The 21,378-nt window shown below is 30.6% G+C and overlaps 3 protein-coding genes across 3 annotated transcripts; 1 reads left to right on the forward strand and 2 right to left on the reverse strand.

Annotated features, from left to right (window-relative positions):
- Positions 1-198: 198 nt before the first annotated feature.
- On the forward strand, positions 199-642 carry LOC11407043 (S-protein homolog 5). Its single transcript, XM_003611739.1, has one exon. It carries the CDS (start codon positions 199-201, stop codon positions 640-642), a length of 444 nt encoding a protein of 147 aa, XP_003611787.1.
- Positions 643-3,771: 3,129 nt separating this feature from the next.
- On the reverse strand, positions 3,772-5,514 carry LOC11411940 (peroxidase 10). Its single transcript, XM_003611740.4, has 4 exons — positions 5,253-5,514; positions 4,952-5,143; positions 4,616-4,778; positions 3,772-4,412 (listed from the first exon to the last, which is right to left on the reverse strand). The coding sequence occupies exons 1-4, from the start codon at positions 5,466-5,468 to the stop codon at positions 4,003-4,005; spliced, it is 981 nt and encodes a 326-aa protein (XP_003611788.1). The 5' UTR covers positions 5,469-5,514; the 3' UTR covers positions 3,772-4,002.
- A 5,743-nt stretch (positions 5,515-11,257) lies between these two features.
- On the reverse strand, positions 11,258-13,055 carry LOC11405486 (peroxidase 10). The gene is made up of 4 exons (XM_003611741.4): positions 12,766-13,055; positions 12,452-12,643; positions 12,149-12,311; positions 11,258-11,823 (listed from the first exon to the last, which is right to left on the reverse strand). Exons 1-4 carry the CDS (start codon positions 12,979-12,981, stop codon positions 11,414-11,416), a joined length of 981 nt encoding a protein of 326 aa, XP_003611789.1. The 5' UTR covers positions 12,982-13,055; the 3' UTR covers positions 11,258-11,413.
- Positions 13,056-21,378: the final 8,323 nt, after the last annotated feature.

Raw genomic sequence — 21,378 nt, forward strand, 5'->3', positions numbered from 1 at the left:
TTTGTCAACTAATTATAGTAATAGTATGTATGGAATTAATGGACGTTATGGGTAATAAAAATGTTGAAATTTGTTAACGCACAAGTTTAAATGATGATTAAAATTTGATTGCCAATATATTTTTGTTTATGGGATTTGATTGCATTCATTGATTGTGTCATTTGGTGGTGCCTTTTAAATAGTAGCAAGTTAGAGACCATGCAACATAATGAATCTGAATACTACAACATGTTGAGGGTGAATGTTTTAGTTATTGTTGTATTGTTGATTGTTGCAACTGCACAAGCTCAACAAGAAGGCGATTGGAACTTATACAAAACAACCGTTCGTGTTCAAAATATATTGGGAGGTAATAGTGTTCTTGTGGTTCATTGCCATTCATCAGACAATGATCTTGGCAAACATGATGTTATTGGCGGGGCATTTGTAGAATGGAAATTCCGTGTCGATTTGAGGGAAACTACACTCTTCCGTTGCACCCTTCAATGGGATAACGTACCTGAAAAGAATGTAGTCATTTATGATGCAAAAATAGACAATCCAATATGTAGAGAAAGATGTTGGCGAGAAGTAAGACCCGATGGACTCTTTTTTTTGCATGAGAAGGGATCTGGTTTTTGGGAGAAAAGATACTCATGGTGATATGATGTATATATAAGATTTTTAATCGTTTTTCTTCTCAACTATTGAAGAAATAAAATAATACTCATCGCCAATACTTCTTTTGATTATTCTTTTACAATTATAGAATCTTATATTTACAATAATCTTTGTTTTAAATTGTCTATCGGCAAAATTCACATATACACCGACGGAAGGTGTGTTTACATGAAGGGTTTAGGAAGAGAATGAGGGATAGTTTACTTTTCTTTTTTAAATTACGGACATTGTAAAATGATTTTTTGAAAATTGAAATAACAACATGATAAATGATCATATAATACACACTTAATTTATTTTAAAAAATATTTTACATTATTCATAATTTAAAAAATAAAAATGAGCCCTAACTTGGTCAGGTTTCTTTGTCGTATCATTATGAAGGGTTGTTTGTGGTTTCTTGATCATGTTTATGTCCCCTAACTTGGTACTTCCTTTTTCTATTTAACATATTTTTCTTACTTAAAAAAAAGAATTAAACTAATTCATGCAAATTAAAAATAATACATCCTTATGTCACCTTATAAGCAAAAAATTACGTTCACAACAATTAGTAATTTGGTTAAATGCAATTAATTTTCTAGATTTCAATATTTCATGCAAACCATAAATCAAATTTACTAAATTGTCCCTTTAATATATTTAGTGAATATAAACATTCAACTACACACATATATTTTCAAATTAAAGGAAGTAGGAGTATATATTAGAGATTATATCATCAAATAGCTCAAAAGTAGTTATCATAGTGACCAAAATTTGATTAACATTTTCTTTTTGCTTTCCCTAATTCCTTTGACTTCATCAAAAAACAATGATGCAAGTAAAAAGATGTTTTAGTAATCATGTTACAAAGTATCAATATAGAAAAATCTTTAATGGAAGTCAAAGGATAACCTCACCAGAAAATGATGATGAGGAGAGGTAGTGTGAACATGCATGAAGAAGACATATTGATGGATACCTCAATTTTGTATCCCCACAATTGATGCGCATGCTTACCCTCCTCTCCCTATCAAACAAACAGAACAAAAAATCAAACAAAATTGGCACTATTAATATTTCTTTCTTTTTCATTGTCACAATTTATTTATTCATCTGATATCAATTTCTCCATATGACATATTAGCATCATCAGAAATTACAAAATAATGCATCATATGTGAGTTTTTTTGTTTTGTTTGAGACAATCACATGTCAGTTTTATTCCTTATTAGGTCGTGAAATTCTATCCTCCCAATAAATAATGAATAAATAAGTTTAGTTGAGAGGTTTAAAGTTATAAGTTTTAGTTTGCTGGACAAAAACGAGTAATAATGAAAAAACAAATAAAGTTTTTAAGAAAAATAACACAAAAACGTAAACGGGCATAAAAAAAAACAAGAAAAATAGTAAAAGTTGAGATTCATACACTGTTCCATCAACAATAAGTAAGATGTTTTATCTTATGTGGACGGATGTGTACTAATCTAGTATGTTAAATAAACTCTTTTGTATAAATTTGATTATACTATTTATAGAAAAAGAACTAAACTAACTTATATGGTGCATGAATGTCAAACTTCTTCTAACTAACTTGAAAAACTTTTCCTCCAAGTTTCTTCTAGCATTTTCATTTTGGAACGTTGAAGGTCTCTGAAGTCTAAGTGCTTCTTTAAAAGTTCTTCTACTTATAACTTTTGATACGACATTTATTTTAAAAAGTTAGATGCTTCGAATCTTTGAATTTTCTTTGGGAACACTTTGAAAGATATTTAAACAGAGTACCAAAATCATAGATATCTAAATATATATAACATATTATCAAACAATATTAGTAATACCTTAACCGTGTACCTTGAATAGTTGAAGAATCCATGAGACTTGAGAGATTTAGAGTTTTGAGAGATGCTCCCGTCACCTTACTGATGGAGCGTTCTTTTGTTTCCAATGTGTCCAACCTAATGGAATAATTAAATTATATTCTCATCAGTGGAGACTGACTAATATGAACGACTCAACCCATCACAACCCGTTCACAATAAGCCCAATATATATAACAAGTAAAATAACATTAAATATTTAATACTACATATTTTATTTATATTTTAATAAATTATAAAAGTAAATCCAAAATATTCAACAGTACGCTTATCTTTGAGTTCCTCTATACTGATCTTTAAAAATGGTGCTTGAATTCTTGTACTGGCAGTAGAGGAACCTGCTTCGAATGATGAATTTCGAGGAATTCTTCTCAAACACCTTATTGTTTAATGACTTGGTAAGTTTAGAAAATATATGAATTTTAAGCACTCTTTTAATCTACTTTTACATTTTTTTTTGCAATATTCATTTTATCTTTTATTGTTCCATTGTTAACATAGGAGTTCAAAACTATTCATAAAAACTTGATTTTATTACAATTAAGGTCAAATGCATCTAAACGTTCTTTAAGTTTTTCGTTTTTCCGAAAGTGGTCCTTTAAGTTTCAAAAGTCCCAAACAAGTCCTTTTAGTTTTTGAATCGTTTCAAACAAGTCCTATTGTAGATAGCATAGTTGGTAATTGCTTCCTTGAACTCATCTTTGGTACCAAATCTGGCTTCTAACACCCACTTAAAATTAGTCATCTTTTTAGGCATGGTAAATGGTGGATAATGTTCTTTGTTGCTATCATCTGAATTATCACCATCATCCTCTAAGAGGACTTGTTTGAAATGATTCAAAAACTAAAAGGACTTGTTTGAGACTTTTGAAACTTAAAGGACTTGTTTGGGACTTTTGAAACTTAAAGGACCACTTTGGAAAAAACGAAAAACTTAAAGGACCTTTAGATGCATTTGACCTAATTTCAATTAATGAACTAAAATATTATGTTTTGTAACTTTTAACAGGGTAATATGCCACTATATATAGACAAAGACAATGCTGAAAATGTTGGTGCAAGCTTGATGCTTACACTCAATGATGAGAGAAAATAGAGAGTTCAGAACGTTGTGTTCTGTATTGAGCTGAATAGAGAGTTTTGTTTATGGTGAATTGTATTGCATAGTGATAGTGATTATGATACAAGATATGAATTATATCAACCGAGCACTTATAGGTTAAGAGGAGTTACTTGCACTACAAGCCACTAACTAACCAACAAACATAGTTGGATTTATCCACAATAGTGAAGAACATGTAGTACATCAATGGACCAAATAGGATTTTACTTCTATACAATATTATTATAGTATCACCTAAATTTTCCAAACACGAACAAACCAATAAAATACTAAACACACATTTATATCATTATTTGAGGCAAGCCCAGTTTCATACAAATACATTACTAAATTTTTTAAAATCACATATGTAGGTTTTTAGTTAACAGCCCTACAATTTTTCCTTATTTGACCCTGCTGTCCCGCAAGAATACCAATGCGACCCATTTTCTCAACAGAAACCGCAAAATCTCTGAAAAACAGAATAGGCCACTTGCTATAGTTGGTAACCAATGCAGAAGTTGTATTGTCACCCAAAAGAGCTTGGTCTGATTGTAGTAGCCCAGAATTGCTCAAAACATTTTTGTAATATGTGTTATCAAATGTGTTCGTGGTGACGGGATCCAATGGAGCCAAATTGGAGTCGGAATCAGCTTGATTTGGACATACTTTTTGTAAGTTCTGTAGAAGTGAAGAATCAAGCGATGGATCGGATTTACCGGAGCCACCAAAGTCGAATAGCCTTGGTTTGAATGTAAAGCATTGCGCGAACCCAAAGGTGTGTGCACCTGTATATATTGAGAGTGCATAGTCAATACACATGAAATTGGTCTCTTCACTAACTTTATATATATACAAGAAAGGACCTTATGATCATTAGAGTTAGAAATATGTTAGCCTTGAAAATGACGATAACATAATTCGAACACGAATCATAAACGTTATACATGTTATAAATATTTTGGTACAAATAATTGCAAGGGAAGCAAACCTGAGAGCACTGCTACATCTTTCTTTTCAAGACCCTTAGAAATGAACTTGGCAGTAATGTTTTCTAGAGGTTCAAAGGGTGATGGCAAGTTATTTGCGTCGCTCTCACTCGCGGTTGTTCCATCTCTACGACCAAGAGGTACAGCCCAAAATGGCCCTTTACTCTGAAATAATTAAAGAAGTTTTGATTAATAATATGTTGGAAGCATGCATGCAATACTCAAGAGGTTATTGCTCATGCATGATTCAATTAATCTGTTTTTCTTGTTCCCCAAAAGCATTATCATATATTAAATTTTTAACTTAGTCTCCAAATAATTAAACAGTGAGTTCTTACTTGATATACAGCATCTCTGGCTGCAAGAGTAAGTATATCAGCACATGACACTGTAGAAGGACAAGCATTCTCTAAATCAGACTTTATTTTATCAATTACATCAAATCCTCTTATTGAATTTTTATTAGGAAGTGCATTTTTCTCCCCTTTTAGTGTGTCTGTATCATCCAGTAGCACAGATCCATCACATCCCTATGTAACACAAAAATGAAATAAGAAACACATAGTTGATTGATAAAAAATTTCGAGCAAATAAATACCAAAAATAAAAGATAAACAACAATTGAGAGAGCTTAATTACATTAACAAAACAATCATGGAAATGAAGGCGCAAGAGAGAAGCAGCAATCCTAGAATCATTAGCTATAGCTGACAAGATATTGTCTTTAACAATTTTGTTCAGATTTGGACAAGTTCTGTTATAGAAATTGTAATATAGTTGAGAGCACACAAGTGGAGTAAGAAACACAAGACAAAACATGAAAATAAAAACATGTTTGTTAGAGACACACTCCATGAGCTGAAACTATGTTGACAAACTTAATTAGAACTTTGTGTGACAATAAGTTGTAAGCTGAAACAATTTATAGAAGGAAAAAATAGCACTTGTTAATTGTTAACATAGTTTTTATAGAGTGGCAGAGCCACTATGATTGTCCTTATCTGTTAAGTTTGTTACAAGTCCAAAATTTCTGCTCTAAGTGGCAAGATGATGCATGAGTATATTAAAAATAGTCTCCAAATTAGTATAGTGCATAGTTTACATATGATGTTTAAGGGAGCTAGATTGAAAGAGTGTTATTTTATTTTCGCCTAGTTGTCCATGCACTACTATAAGATACTAAGAAACTTGCATTTTCATTAGAATAAGTATTGTGCATTGTTAGAAGAAGAATATTTCAAAGAAATAATTATAGATATATACCGTAAGTGCTTCATGTTTCATGTTTGACTGTGTTATATTCAGTGAATATGTTATGTGGTGGAACATGAGTGTACAGTCATGATATAAAAGTTACCAAAACAAAACCAGGGAGAATAGATAATAATAATTTATTAACCTACATGATCAACTTTCTGCCATCTATAAACTTGTGGACAACAAATTAATTGAAATACATTGATTTTAATTTGTGGTCGAGTTCAAGTAATTGATAAGTATTGAACCTTTGATCTAGGTCGATTCAATTAGGGAAGTATCGAAATTTGATCTTCCACAATCCATAGCTACTTACTTTTTGATCGAACTTTAAATTACGGAAAATGTTTTTTTTTCTTTTTAAAAACCGGAAGACCAAATAAGTTGACTTTTCAACAAAAATAACATTGAGATTTTGGCTCTGTTTGGTAAAAATAGCGGATAGCTGATAAACTAGCTGATAAGCTAACTGAATTGTTTGGTAAAAATAGCGGTTCAACTAGCTGATAAATGTAAAATGACATAAAGGGTATTCTTAATTCATAATAAAAATTATATCATTAATTTAAGTATTTGTAATTTTGTAAATTAATTTTTCTTTAAAAAAATACTTTAAATTTATTAATTTAATATATCCTATGTATTATAAATTAAATTAAATTTTATTCACTAAAATTTTATCTTATATTTATTATCATTTAAGTGTTTCCACTTTATAAAGAAAATAACATTTACCTCAAAAAAAAAAAAAAAAAGGTAGCACTAATAGAGTAATACTAATAACAGAGAATAAAGAAAATAACACTTACCTCAAAAAAAAAAAAAGAGGTAACATTAATAGAATAATAGTATTTTGTTTCGTAAAAAAAAAAAAAACGAAGGTATATATTTTTTCAAAAAAAAAAAAAAAAAAAAGGCCAGCTGATATATATACAAAAATTGGAATAAAGGGATAGTAATCTTTATTACGTAGCTTATTATAAAAATTATAATGGATAAAAATACAATTTAAATGAAATAATAAGGGTAAAATTGGAAGAAAAAGTGAGAAGCTATAAGCTATAAGCTCAAACGCTACTTGAAATAGCTTCTGAAAAATAGCTTATAAGCTCGTGAAATAAGCTATAAGCTCACGGTGAAAAAATGTTACCAAACAGAGCTTTTTTTGTCAAACGAACTTATAAGCTATAAGCTAAAAGCTAAAAACTCTTTTTTGGGGTTTCCCACATAGACCCTTTATATGAACTAATACTAATGCTAAGGTCTTATATTATTTTTTATTTTTTTTGAATGGCACTAAGGTCTTATATTAGACATTAACGATTGCTCACACAAAGTGATTGATATTTTTTTTATTTCCCCGCCATTTTGTGTAATGGGATCAATGGTATTATATGTTTTTTATCTTCTAAGATGAGTTTCGTACGACTCTACTACACCTGCATTTTCTACTTAAGCGCAAGTCTTATGTTTCAAAACTTTATCTTCATATCTCAAACTTTTCATCTATCTCTTCTCTCGATTCTCTAATTAAAATAAAGTCATAAGGATATAGACTAAATAAATTAATTATTCAATGAATTTAAAAAGTCAATTGTTTCTTATAAATGAGACGAGACAAAATATTATTTTCTACAAAAGCATGCACCATAGAACAACTTTTTTAAATTAAACATGTCCATCTATGGAAAATTCTTTTATATTATCACTCACAATTTTAAATCTATATCCAACTTTTCATCTATCTTTTTTAAATCAAGATAAAAATTTCCAGCTATGGAAAATTCTTCTACATTATATCACTCATAGTTTTATAATAGTTGTATGGATTGTGATCTTCTCGTATAAATTTTTAATTGTTTGAACTAGCAGGTGGAAGTAGGCCAGGTCGATCGATAGAGATTTACAATCCGACCTACATTAGACTCAAGTCATACCAGACTTGTTTATTATAATAGAGAAAGCTTAGTTTTTTTTTTTAAAGAGAAAGCTTAGATTTTTGAAAAGTTTATTTAATTAAAAAGGTTAGACCACGAATTGTTAAAAAGTTTTTTAAGCATATATGACTAGCCTATTTAAATAAACATAAATTATATTTTTATTTCATTTCATTAGATTTTGTCCTTTAGATTACATTATAAATTTGCTAATGTTTTGAATAATTTATATTTATCAGCCTACAATAACTTTTTCATATTTAAATACATTATTATAAACTACCATTAAAGTATGATATCATATGTAGGTCACATTTTCCAAAATGTCATGTTAAATTTCCAATCTTTTCACAAATTATATTGTAGCAAAATGACATTGTTGCTTTGTTTCATTCTTGAGAAATGTAATGGTTCCTATTTCATATTGGCTACTTATTTGATTGGCTATTGATTTGGTATGCGAGTTTGATTGGAAGAGGATGATTAACATCTCATACATATAATGAAGCTTCAAAATGACCCGTTTTTGAACCTATATGTATGTTATATGTTTGATGTCCACTTTGTTTTACTTTTTTTCCCATATCTCTGAAACTAAGTAGTGTCATGGCTAACCTTGCTTTATGTTTGATTTCGTTGGTTTTAGTTTTTATAGTTCTCATATTTTGTAAATGGTTCTTTGCTTTATGATTTGTTCACTTTATTTTGAGCCTTAAAATGTTTGCATAAATTGAACGTTTCCAACTAGAATATGATTTGATTTTAGAACAAAAAGGGTCAGCATATGGATCATGAGGGATTTTGGAATCAAACATTTCGATATTTAAGTCATAGTATCATAATAAGTACATGCCCAAAAAATACAATGCAACTACAAATATTCATACATTATGTTTAGGATTTGCATCTAACATCACTTTGTGTCCTCTTTGTTTCAATATTTCAAGCACAAGCAAAACTACTTCCTTATATTTTCAAGAACAAAAAAGTTTCCAAAAACTATAATTTCACTCAAATTGAAGTTGTATTTAGTGCAATCTCTCAATTGATGCATTTAGATAACAAAAGAAGGGTGATAAGTGAAGTATATTTGAGGTACCATTATGCCTCTATGTTCCCTAAACTTAGGATTTATCATTGCAATACTCCATATTATCCTTTTTAGCTTTTAAAGTGTCGAATTTTGATTTTGAATTTTGGCTGAAATCATAATTTTCCTTTATCTTTTTTTTTTTTGGTTTTAATTTTAGCTTTGTTTGATTCTATCCACGACTATTTCCACTTCTTTCAAGTATAATACAAGTTGCTTTTGATGTTTCACTTATATTGCAGCAATTATATTTAGTGGGGTAAATGTCAACGAAAAAGAGTGTCCTTCTCTCAAGTATTCCTACATTACAGATATGTAATTAGTTCTGTTTTTCCTTAGCATGAATGCATAAGGGGTTTCTGCATAATTTGAAGTTGGTTCAAGGAAGGTATTTCACAACTATAGCTTCTACGTCGCGGTGCTTCAACCATGTTATAGGTATGCCATTATATTTATTTTTTCATGTAATAACTGGACTTCGATTTCTGAAAAGTTGAGTATTGTGAAAAAGGAGGAATTGGAAATATTGCTGCAATTATTCTTACAGGGGTAAATGTCAATGACATAATAAGATTGTTGTTCTCTTAAATATTCTTATATTACTGATTCATAAACATGGACGAACCCAAAAGTCTTGAGTAGTGAGGGCAATACACGCATGCACCCACCCACCCACAAAACACACACATGCAGACACGCATGCGCATGCACTACTTTAATTTTGAAGTCATAATTATACATCATAATTCTTTCGAAAAAAATATATATTTCATAATTGTTCTCTTGTGATTTCGCGTTCAGTTCTTAATAATATTCATTGTGCAGAAAACACTTTCAATAATTATAGTTGTCACATATATATATATATATATATATATATATATATATATATATATATATATATATATATATATAACTCTAAAAGCAAATATACCAATGAGTACACAACATATTTTCTTGTCTTCACTAATGTTATAGAAAGATTTATGTATATAAAAATAAGAAAATCCTAATAAACACCTTTAGGACATTCTTTAAGCAATCAAAAGGGATAACTTTTGCTTAAAAAATAGTGTAATTATTACCAAATATTTTCAAAACAAAAATTATTTTTATGAAATCCTTAAATAACACCCTTAAATAGAACACTTGTTTACATGATCATATATACCATTAACCAAAATATCTATATTATTATGTATATATCATATTACAAAGATCGTTATTTTAGTTAAAAATAATACAAAATAGTATTCAATTTTATCATATTATTTTGATGCTTGGAACAGATTTTGGCATGCTACTATTTCTTTCATCATTGCTGCAAATGCTTAATATCCTAAGGAGATCGGTGGTTTGATTTTGTATGTAATTAACTTGATTGTTGTATTAAGGCTTTTATTTTGGTTGGTGTGTTAGAGGCTTACATTAGGACGATTTTTATCTTAATATTGTATCTCTATTAGTCCTTTTGTGTTTTTTAATAGACCCGTCAAAAGTTTAGTTTAAAATTTAAACATAACCCATATACTTACTTATTAGCAAATACTAACCTGTTCCCTAACTTGTTGACCACGTTTATTTGTAGTGATTACTCCAAATTCTCTTTTGGTTTGCTCCTCATGATATTTTAACATAAAATTCAAATATGAAATATCAGTGATGACCACTCCAAATCTTATTTTGATCTGGTCATCACAATATCTAAATTGAAAATATAGTCTATATGAGTAGTGAAGGTGTCACTGTCAACTATGCAAATTTCAAAGTTGATGATTAATCTGAATCCTCTTTTGGTTTGGTCATTTGATTCGGCCGCTATCCTAATTTATAGATTATTAATTTTAGTGGCTCACCCGAGATTCTTTTTCGGGCTCAGCCATTGTGTGTTTTCATTTTTCACTTTGATGTTCTTCATTTTTCGATTCTTTGTGTTTTTGTTTTTTGTTTTGAGAGACACCTTCTACTTCCTCTTTATGATAAAATCGCGATTTTGAGAACGATCTTTCTATCTTCACGATATGCTCACCATTTACAGGAATTAAACAAGTGTAATCTTTTTATTGAATTCCCTTATTAATCTGTATCATGTTTTGATATGTTTTTTGATCATGTATGAACTTTATGTTTCAGTTATATAGATCATGGAAGCTTCTATTAAAAAGAAGATGATCGACAAAAGTGACACCAATATAGAGCAATTAATTAGGAAAGAAATTGAAAAGGTGTTTATACCCTAGCAGTGCATTTGTATCAAGTATAATGAGTATTTAGTTTTTTGTTATAGAATTTAATTCTGACAATTATTGTTTTAGACAAATGAAAATGAGAAATCTAATAGGAGGAGGATTGAGAAGGAGTTCAACCAGAAGCGCCTTGACTTGTACCAGAAGGAAAAAGAAGATATCAAAGAGAAATGTCCTTATTTCTGGACAAATCCAAACACACATAACATATTTATAGTACTAAACTTTTTAAAATCAAAGGAAGAGAAAATACAAATGCAGATCATATATCTAGTTAACAACCCTACAATTTTTCCTTATTTGACCCTGTTGTCCCGTCAAAACACCAATGCGGCCCATTTTCTCAACAGAAACCGCAAAATCTCTGAAAAACAGAATAGGCCACTTGCTATAATAGTTAACCAATGAAGCAGTTGTGCTGTCACCCAAAAGAGCTTGGTCTGATTGAAGTAGTCCAGAATTGCTCAAAACATTCCTGTAATATGTGTTGTCAAATGTGTTGCTTGTGACAGGATCCAATGGAGCTAAATTGGTGTCGGAATCAGCTTGATTTGGACATACTCTTTGTAAGTTTTGTAGAAGTGATGAATCAAGTGATGGATCAGATTTACCCGAGCCACCAAAGTCGAATAGTCTTGGCTTGAATGTAAAGCATTGAGCAAACCCGAAGGTGTGTGCACCTGTATATAGTTAATACACGCGTGAAATCGGTCGCTTCACTAACTAGTAATCCATTCGGTCTCATATGTAAAAATTCTTTTTTTTCAGATTCAATGAAATTTTAAGGATTTAAGGTATGTCTTTTTACTACTAGCCCAAACTTTTGGAGTTAAGGATTTAAACATTAATAGAGAAATGTTTTGATGACCTTATCAGATAAAATTATATGAGACATATATTTGCTATTCATTGTTTTCTTTTACTAGGCCAACTCTAATGGGTTTTATATGTTGTTCATGTTATGTTACAAACATTTTCATACAAATAATTGTGAAGGAAGTAAACCTGAGAGCACTGCTACATCCTTCTTTTCAAGACCTTTGGAAATGAACTTAGCAGTAATATTTTCAAGAGGTTCAAAGGGTGATGGCAAGTTATTTGCCTCACTCTCACTCGCGGTTGTGCCATCTCTACGACCAAGAGGCACAGCCCAAAATGGACCTCTACTCTGGAAAAGAAAAAATACAAAAATTTTAAGTAACAATATGTTGGAAACATGCAGTAATTAAAATGTTATTGCTCATGCATGATATATTGAATCAGCTTCTTCAAACTTATTCAAATAGTTATAAAGTAGTGAGTTCTTACTTGATATACAGCATCTCTGGCTGCTAGAGTAAGTATATCAGCACATGACACTGTGTTGGGACAAGCATACTCTAAATCAGACTTTATTTTGTCAATTATATCAAATCCTCTTAATGAATTTTTATTAGGAAGTGCATTTTTCTCCCCTTTTAGTGTGTCTGTATCATCCAGTAGCACAGATCCTTCACATCCCTATGTAACACAAAAATGAAATAACAAATCAACACATAATATTATTAAAGAATAATTTTAACGATCCAACGGTATATTAATTGACAGTGTAAAAAATAATGGAAATGAAGAGACTTAATTACATTGACAAAACAATCATGGAAATGAAGGCGCAAGAGAGAAGCAGCAATCCTTGAGTCATTAGCTATAGCTGACAAGATATTATTTTTAACAATTCTGTTCAGGTTTGGACAAGTTCTAATGTAGAAGTTGTAATAGAGTTGAGAGCACACATTTGGAGTAAGAAACACAAGACAAAACATGAAAACAAAAACATGTTTGTTAGAGACACACTCCATGAGTTGAAACTATGATGACAACAAAGGGAAGTTAAAATTTGTTGAGTTTAACAAACATAATTAGAATTGTGTGTGACAATAAGCTGTAAGCTGAAATAATTTATAGAAAGAAAAAAAAAACACTTGTTAGTTGTTACAATAGTTTTTATTGAGAGTGGCAGAGCCACTATAATTGTCCTTTGTAAAAGTCCAAAATTTCTGCTATAGTCCCACCTCGTGAAGTTAAACAATTGCTCTAAGTGGCAAGATGATGCAGTATATGAGAATATTAAAAACAGTATAGTGCATAGTTTGGTTTTATGATTTTGTGTGGCAGTTAAGAATTTTCTTTAATCTTGATGATATTTCATTGTTTGGATTCTATGATTGGTATTTTCCTTTATCTTCCCACCGTTGTGTGAAGGGGCTTTAGTGGTATTGTATGATTTTTTTAGTTCTAAGCTAAGATTTGTATAACACTTACTAAACCTGCATTTTATACACTATGTTTTACTTCTACTTAACCGAATATGTTGTGTTTCAACTTTCAAAAGTCGTGAACTATGACTATTATTCCTGTTTAGTCTCTAAGCTATAAGAAAATAATATGTAATCCTTAAACTTTGTGAAACCCTACACATACAAATCCAAATCACTTATGCACACACACAACAATAAACATTAACCAATGTTTTCAATAATAATAATAACAATAAATTAACTTTTTTTTCTTCCCTTTTTACATATAGTTTAAGGGTTAATTTGACCAACTTCATATATAGTTTAACAACTACTCCCTCCGTCCCATAATAACTGAGTCATTTTCAAAAAAAAAAAGTCCCAAAATAACTGAGTCATTTCACTTTTAAATACAATATTAATTACTTTTTTTTCTCTTTATAACTTTAATTAATATTACTTTCATCACTCCGAATTCAATATATTTCACTTTACATTTATGATAGTGGAGAATGCACCAATACTTAATAAAAACACTTAAACTCATTTTTCTCTCTCCTTCATTGATACATTTTTCTTAATCTATGTGAAATGATCATTTGGCTCAGTTAAACTGAGACGGAGGGAGTACCAGTTATTTTTATATGATTTGGAAACTGAGTAACAAAGAAGTTTTTGATTATTGATCTCCATATTATCAATGGTTAAGATCATAGCTCAAGATCTTCACATTATTTTCTCAAAAAGAAAAAATTCAACAGAGAGAATCCATTTCTGCCTATTATACTCCTTTTTTTCTTCTCCAACACCTTTCAAAGAACCTCTCTCGATGCTTTCTCATATGGTTTTTGTTATGGTACAAATTAGGTAAGATCACATGGACGAAAGAAAAAAAAAATCTCTCTAGAGTTCAACATTATTGCGTATTTTAGACAATTGGACAACGTGACATAAACTACCCTAATCTCCTAAAAAAAAAAAAAAAAAACTACCCTAATCTAATGTTCCAAATGGACAATATGATATAAACTAAAGGCATAATACTCAAAGCCACTGAAAGTAATCTATCTTGATCTTTGATTTCCTACTTGGACTCCAATGAAGAATAGTGGGGTTTATATGTATGAGTGTCCCTTTAATTAAATTGAATCTCAATATATCCCACGTTCTGCACATGAGAAATTAAAGATTAGGTTAGAGAAAAATAAAGAACTTTTCTTTCAGAGGAAAATAAAGAATGCTTACATACCCTCTATTTTTGGATGATGCACTAAAAATAGGTTAATATTTCTTTTGATCCCTATAATATTAGCAAATTTTTGTTTTAGTCTCTGTAAAAAAAAATAGATTTCAACATTATCATTTGAGATTCTTCCACTTTTGGGTGGAGGCGGAGGCGGAGGTTGTTTGTGTGGGAAGATGAGCAGTTGGGGGAACTATGTTTATTACTTCAAACTGTGATTTTGCAGGTTGACAAGGACGACAGATGATTATGGAATCTAGAAAAATCTAATGATTTCTCTGTTCGTAGTGCTTACAATTTTCAGACTGCTCAGGTCATTGTTGACGCTCCGGTGGATGTGAAGTTGCTTTGACATAAGGATATCCCTCTGAAGGTTGTGGTTTTTGCTCCGTTTCGGAATAGATTGCCAACAAAAGATAACTTGCTTCTACGTGGAGTTATAACTAATGATTCTTGTCCCTGTGTTACTGGATGTGGCTCTCCGGAAACTGTCAATCATTTATTTTTACATTGATCGTTTTTTGGGTCATTTGGAATTGTATTCTCCGATGGGTTGGCCTTTCAATGGCCATCATGTTCTATGCTTCAGATCATTTTAATCAGTTTGGTTTTGGTGGTGACAGACCTCAGGTGCGACAATCAATATTGAACGTCATTTGGTTTGCTACTGTGTGAGAAATATGGAAAGAAAGAAATAACAGGATTTTCAACGGTAAAGAATGCTCGATTATGCGATTAGTGGGCAAAATTAAGTTATTTTCCTTCTCGTGGTTGAAGGAGAAATTTGTTCAGTTTTCCTTCAATTACCATGGATGGTGGCTTAGTCCCCTCGCAATGTTGGGCTACGACTAGTTTGTTATTTCTTTCGTTTTTTTACCCTTTTTGTTGTTTTTTCTTTTCCCGATTTATAAATATTTTCAGACTGTTTTTCATGGACACACCCCATGCTATGAATGACATTTTAATTTGGTAATATATTTTATTTTAATCTCTTAAAAAAAAAAGTTAGCATGACACTTTTTTATAAGCAAAAGTTTTGGTGAGGGACAGTGCTTTAGTATTAAGTAAAGAAGAGACACATTCTCTCATTCCAAAGATGCACCATGTATGGATCACTTTACTTTCAAAGTCTTTTTGCAATAAGAAACTTCTCATGAATTAGGGCTAACATGACATGTTTTTGCCGAGACATATATACAACCACTAATCAGAGGCATGTCTAATGTTTTTTGGTCAATGACTTAAAACGAGTTAAATTTTTTACAGAACTGTTTAGGTGATAGTTGTAGGAAAAATATCGAGGTTGTAGCTTTTGTTATCTTTCTAGAATTTGTACAAATTATGCATCGATATTGATCAAATCAAATGCATGGACAAACTTTTTGTCCAAAAAAATAAATAAATGCATGCACACATTTTTCATCCATTAGAAATACAACACATGAATAATGTTTCTCAAAAATAAAAAAATCAAATAAGAGAGAAAGTTGAGGAAAGATGTATAAATGAATCAGATCGGATGACACCAAGAGAAAAGATATATCGTACCATTATAACTTTCATTTCTCTTTTCTCTCAACATAATTTTTATTGTTATTCCATCTATTTTACTAAGTGGAATTTTTAGGTTGTTGAACTGATAATGAATGACACACGGGAAAGCCTACCTCCTACTTTAAAAGGCACAAATCGTATGACAAACTACGCTATTGTATTTGAACAGCAAAAGAGATATCATCGGTCATGAAAAAATGTCAACACAAAATAAGAAACGGGTTTGAGGATTGACATGTTATGTTGTATTGCTTACATTATGTATGTCGTTAATGGAACTTGTGTGTGTGACAATTGTTTGGCCTCCAACCTAAACGAAGCGGAGCGGTGACGAAATCAAACTTATGGGATATATATGTGATGAAAAATCAAATTGTTGGATATACGTTGTTTTCTTGTCTCATGATGATATATTTGTCTACGTAGAAGATGGACGAATCAATTAAATTGAGGGTTGGGTTCCTTCTAATTTGGAATATAAAAGTTGTAAGTCAAAAATAGATGATCAAGATCCTCTTGTGAGCCACATCAAAGTTATCGCTTCCGGACCGACTTTCATACTTATCCTCTCTCATTCTCCCAAGCAGACCAGTATCTAAACTATCACTAGTGAGACCAATCTCACTCTGCCCCAACTAAACAACAAAAAATCCTTAGGGAAGGCTTGATATCTAGCACACATACAAACACTAAACATGATATCGGATGACACGACCGTGTCAGATTCTCCTGTAAGGGATGACACGATCGTGTATTCTGATGACGCGACCGTGTCAAGTTGTAGCCACACCAGATTATTACCCTTTTTTTTGTCAGATAGCCTAGTGGCTAGAATTCATCTTATAAGATCTTATAAGATGAATAAGTGGGGTGTCCGAGGTTCGAACCCCGGCCCCTGCATATAATAATGCATTGTTCTACCAGCTGAGTTATGCTCGCGGGACGATTATTGCCCATTTTTATTAGACTTAAATAATGCATTATATATTATATACAATATATGTTGTATTGTTGTATTTTGTTTCATGTATTCTTATTGGAAAATGTTATTTCTCTAGAAAAATATCATAAAAAAAAAATAAAAAAAAAAATCAGACACAGTCGACAAGTTTTAATTGCATGATTTATTTGTTCACTTCCTATTTTTCAGGCACACCTCCTTGAATTGTGGTGCATTCTGATTGACTCCTTGAATAATTCTTGATGCTATTTTTCAAGAGATATAGCACTGCTCATTCTTATTTCGCCTAACGATAAAAAGTGCTTTTACTTTCACAGCGTCTTAGTGTGTTACAGGTTCTCTTTACTTTTTCTAAGGCTAGTCTTAAATTAAATGAATCACACATGTGATATGAGAGATGGCGATGGAGAGGCGGCGTAACAAAGAGACGGTATATATGGCAGTGAGATGGCGAGGTGGTGACAGGGTGACAGTGAGACGGGATGACGCAGGCGGCGAGAGGGAGAGATGATTGGGTTACAATGAGAGTTGGTATCTAGACCTTTGAAATCTTTAATTAACACGTGTTGGATATCTGTTAAAGGAACTAGAAATAAATGAAGACCGGGATCATACATAGATTGAATAATGGTCTACCATTAAGAATATGAGAGCAGTACAATGAAACATAGGTGCCACATAAGAAAGAAAAATGACTGACTTGGAACAAATAGGATTACTTAGCAAAAACAAAATAATCAATAAAATAGTTTGAAGGTGTGATTTAAAAAACTTAATAGATTTAGGCATCAGATAGCAAATAACTCTAGTCTAGTCTAATATAGTCCAACATCACCGTAAAAACTGTGTCCTTAATCACCAACTACAAAAATTTGTTGTTTATTCAAGTTTCGCTACACTATAGTGTTATTGCGCCCCTACGATTGCTACTTGACAACACTCTTAACATTTCCCTAATATATAAAATAGCACACATACATGATGATTTTGGGGTTAAGATGGATACAAGTGGCGTTGGAAGAAAAAAAAAATGATTTTAAAGTAATATAATAGTGTTTTAATTAGGTATTTGAATATTATTACATATACATGTCATATTTTTCTTCGACAATATTCAAGATGGTGATTAATGAGTGGGTTAAAGATCTTAAATTTGATTACATTATTTTCAATTTTTTAAAGAGATAGATATATAGATGAAAGGTAAAATACTAGCCTATATTGTTTTAGTAATATGTGCAAATATATCGATGAAAGGATAAAAAGTGAAATATAAAAGAAAAAATGAAAACAAATAAGAATGTTATCAAGTAAATGATTTATATTTATGTTCAAAGTGGTAAGTGTAATAATTATAATGATTTGTCCAACAAAATAGAATGTTATCAAGTTTTATGCGATTATTTATAACGAAAAAAAGAAGTTATTTGAGATAGATAATAAATACATAATATATGAATGTATAAAGATAAGAATTTACAATCTTGTTGTATTTCTAATTAACAATACAATATTCATTATAACATGAAAAGCATGACTCTAACATTCATACTTAATACATGAAGAATTGAGAAAAAATTCTTGTATGTAGTTGGATGGTGGCCTTCTTAATGATTGATATGCATGTAGTTTTTTGAGGTGTTTTAGATGATTGAATATATGAATCCAAGAGTCATATTTAATACTTCTTCTGTTTCACAATATTTGTCTTTGTGCACGATTATTAAATAAATAATTAATTGTGTTGATTTCAATGGTAAAATTAGTAGCATTTACCAAAACATCCTTATTAATTTTAGTTAGTGGAGTGGTTAAGTTGGATGAATTCAATAAATAAGGGTATAATAGTGGAAAAAAAATAATAAATGTTGCATAGGTATTGTAAAGTGACAATTATTTTGAGAAAAAGAAAAATTGCTAAAGAGACAATAATCGTGAGATGGATGGAGTGCATGTGAATGAGTAAAAATCAATGGTGTATAATTTATCTAACATTTGATATTTAATTATTTAAATTTAAAGATTTGTTATTGGGTTAATTATTGAAATTGTCCATGTAACATACGCAAAGTTTAAAAAAAAAATTATGTAACATTCTACCATTGTAATTTAACATTCTTTCTATTTTTGTCCTCAAACAGCCTAGTCTCACAGAAGACGTTGGTGAGGCAGGGAATGTTGCCACTGCCACGTTGTTTTGCCTCAACTATTTTTTTAATTTGGCATCCAACTTAAGAACTAGCTATTCTGAGGGGCTAAATCTCACCTTCTACTTATGGGGGTTTCATTCAAAATTAGAGTATAAATATGAATCGACTTAGTCACCGAAATTAGCTTCAAGAGAAATCAAATCTAATATCTTGAGAGGAGCTCACATGCACACTTTAAAGTCTTAAGCCAACCACTAAATTAACGTCAAATGAGTTCAAAATTTACCCATTAGCGTAGCAGTGAGCTTATTTAAAAAAAAAAAAAAAAAGTTAGACATACTTTTATGTCCATATATAGGTGAAAACTAGGCTTTGTAGCTTGTTCTATTTTACATTAGGATATTTCCAGCCATGTGGTGGCGGCAAATAAAAGCTGAACCAAACTAGGCTTTGTGATCTCTTAGACTTTGTTTGCGAGTTTTGAGGGGAAGGAAAGGCTAAGGAGGGGAAGGGAAGGAAAGGGAGGGAAGGGAGAAAGGAGGGAAAACCTTCCCCTTGTTTGGGAGTTAAAAAGCCAATAAGGTAAGGAGATGGAGGGCTTATGTTATAATTTTACTATTTTACCCTTTTCCCTCTTAAAATCAATACATTGTTATACTTCGTAATTTAAATTCTAATTTATTCAAAACAACTTATCGCATGAAAAACAAATTATTAAGATCTATTTTTAAAAAACAACTTATTTAAGCTATTTTGCATAAATAAGCTATTTTTGAAAATAAGGTCGTAATAAGCTGTTTTGTATAAATAAGTTGTTTTGAATAAGCGGTTTTTGAAAATAAGGTCGTAATAAGCTGTTTTGTATAAATAAGTTGTTTTGAATAAGCGGTTTTTGAAAATGAGGTCGTATTAAGTTGTTTTGTATAAATAAGCTGTTTTTGAAAAAGACAACGTATTAAGCTGTTTTGTATAAATAAGCTGTTTTGAATAAGCTGTTTTTGAAAAAGAGATCGTATTAAGCTGTTTTGCATAATTAAGCTGTTTTTGAAAAAGAGGTCGTAATAAGTTGTTTTGTATAAATAAGTTGTTTTGAGTAAGCGATTTTTGAAAATGAGGTCGTAATAAGCTGTTTTGTATAAATAAGCTGTTTTGAATAAGCGGTTTTTGAAAATGAGGTCGTAATAAGCTGTTTTGTATAAATAAGCTGTTTTGAATAAGCGGTTTTTGAAAATGAGGTCGTATTAAGCTGTTTTGTATAAATAAGCTGTTTTGAATAAGCTGTTTTTGAAAAAGAGATTGTAATAAGTTGTTTTGTATAAATAAGCTGTTTTGAACAAGTTGTTTTTTGAAAAGAGATCGTAATAAGCTGTTTTGTATACATAAACTGTTTTGGATAAGTTGTTTTTGAAAAAGGGATTGTATTAAGTTGTTTTGAATAAGCTGTTTTTCTGAAAAAAGGTCATAATAAGCTGTTTTGTATAAATAAGCTATTTTGAATAAGTTGTTTTTTAAAAAAAGATCGTAATAATTTGTTTTTGATTGTAATAATTTTATTTTAATTTTATAAATAAGTTGTTTTTTAAAAATAGATCTTAATAATTTGTTTTTCATGCGATAAGTTGTTTTGAATAAATTAGAAGTTAAATTACGAAGTATAACAATGTATTGATTTTAAGAGGAAAAAGTGTAAAATAGTAAAATTATAACATAAGCCTTCCATCTCCTTACCTTATTGGCTTTTTAACTCCCAAATAAGGGGAAGGTTTTCCCTCCTTTCTCCCTTCCCTCCCTTTCCTTCCCTTCCCCTCCTTAGCCTTTCCTTTCCTTCCCCTCAAAACTCGCAAACAAAGCCTAATAGATCACAAAGCCTAGTTTGGTTCAGCTTTTATTTGCCGCCACCACGTGTCTGGAAATATCCTAATGTAAAATAGAACAAGCTACAAAGCCTTAGTAAACATCATGCTTAATCGGAGAGAGATTTGGGCAAGCTTTGCACTGCAAAATGTTGAAATTTTATTTTGGCAATTAATCCTTAAGGTTTTGTTTGCGAG

Source organism: Medicago truncatula, chromosome 5 (assembly GCF_003473485.1).
Source record: "Medicago truncatula cultivar Jemalong A17 chromosome 5, MtrunA17r5.0-ANR, whole genome shotgun sequence".
NCBI classification, from domain to species: domain Eukaryota; kingdom Viridiplantae; phylum Streptophyta; class Magnoliopsida; order Fabales; family Fabaceae; genus Medicago; species Medicago truncatula.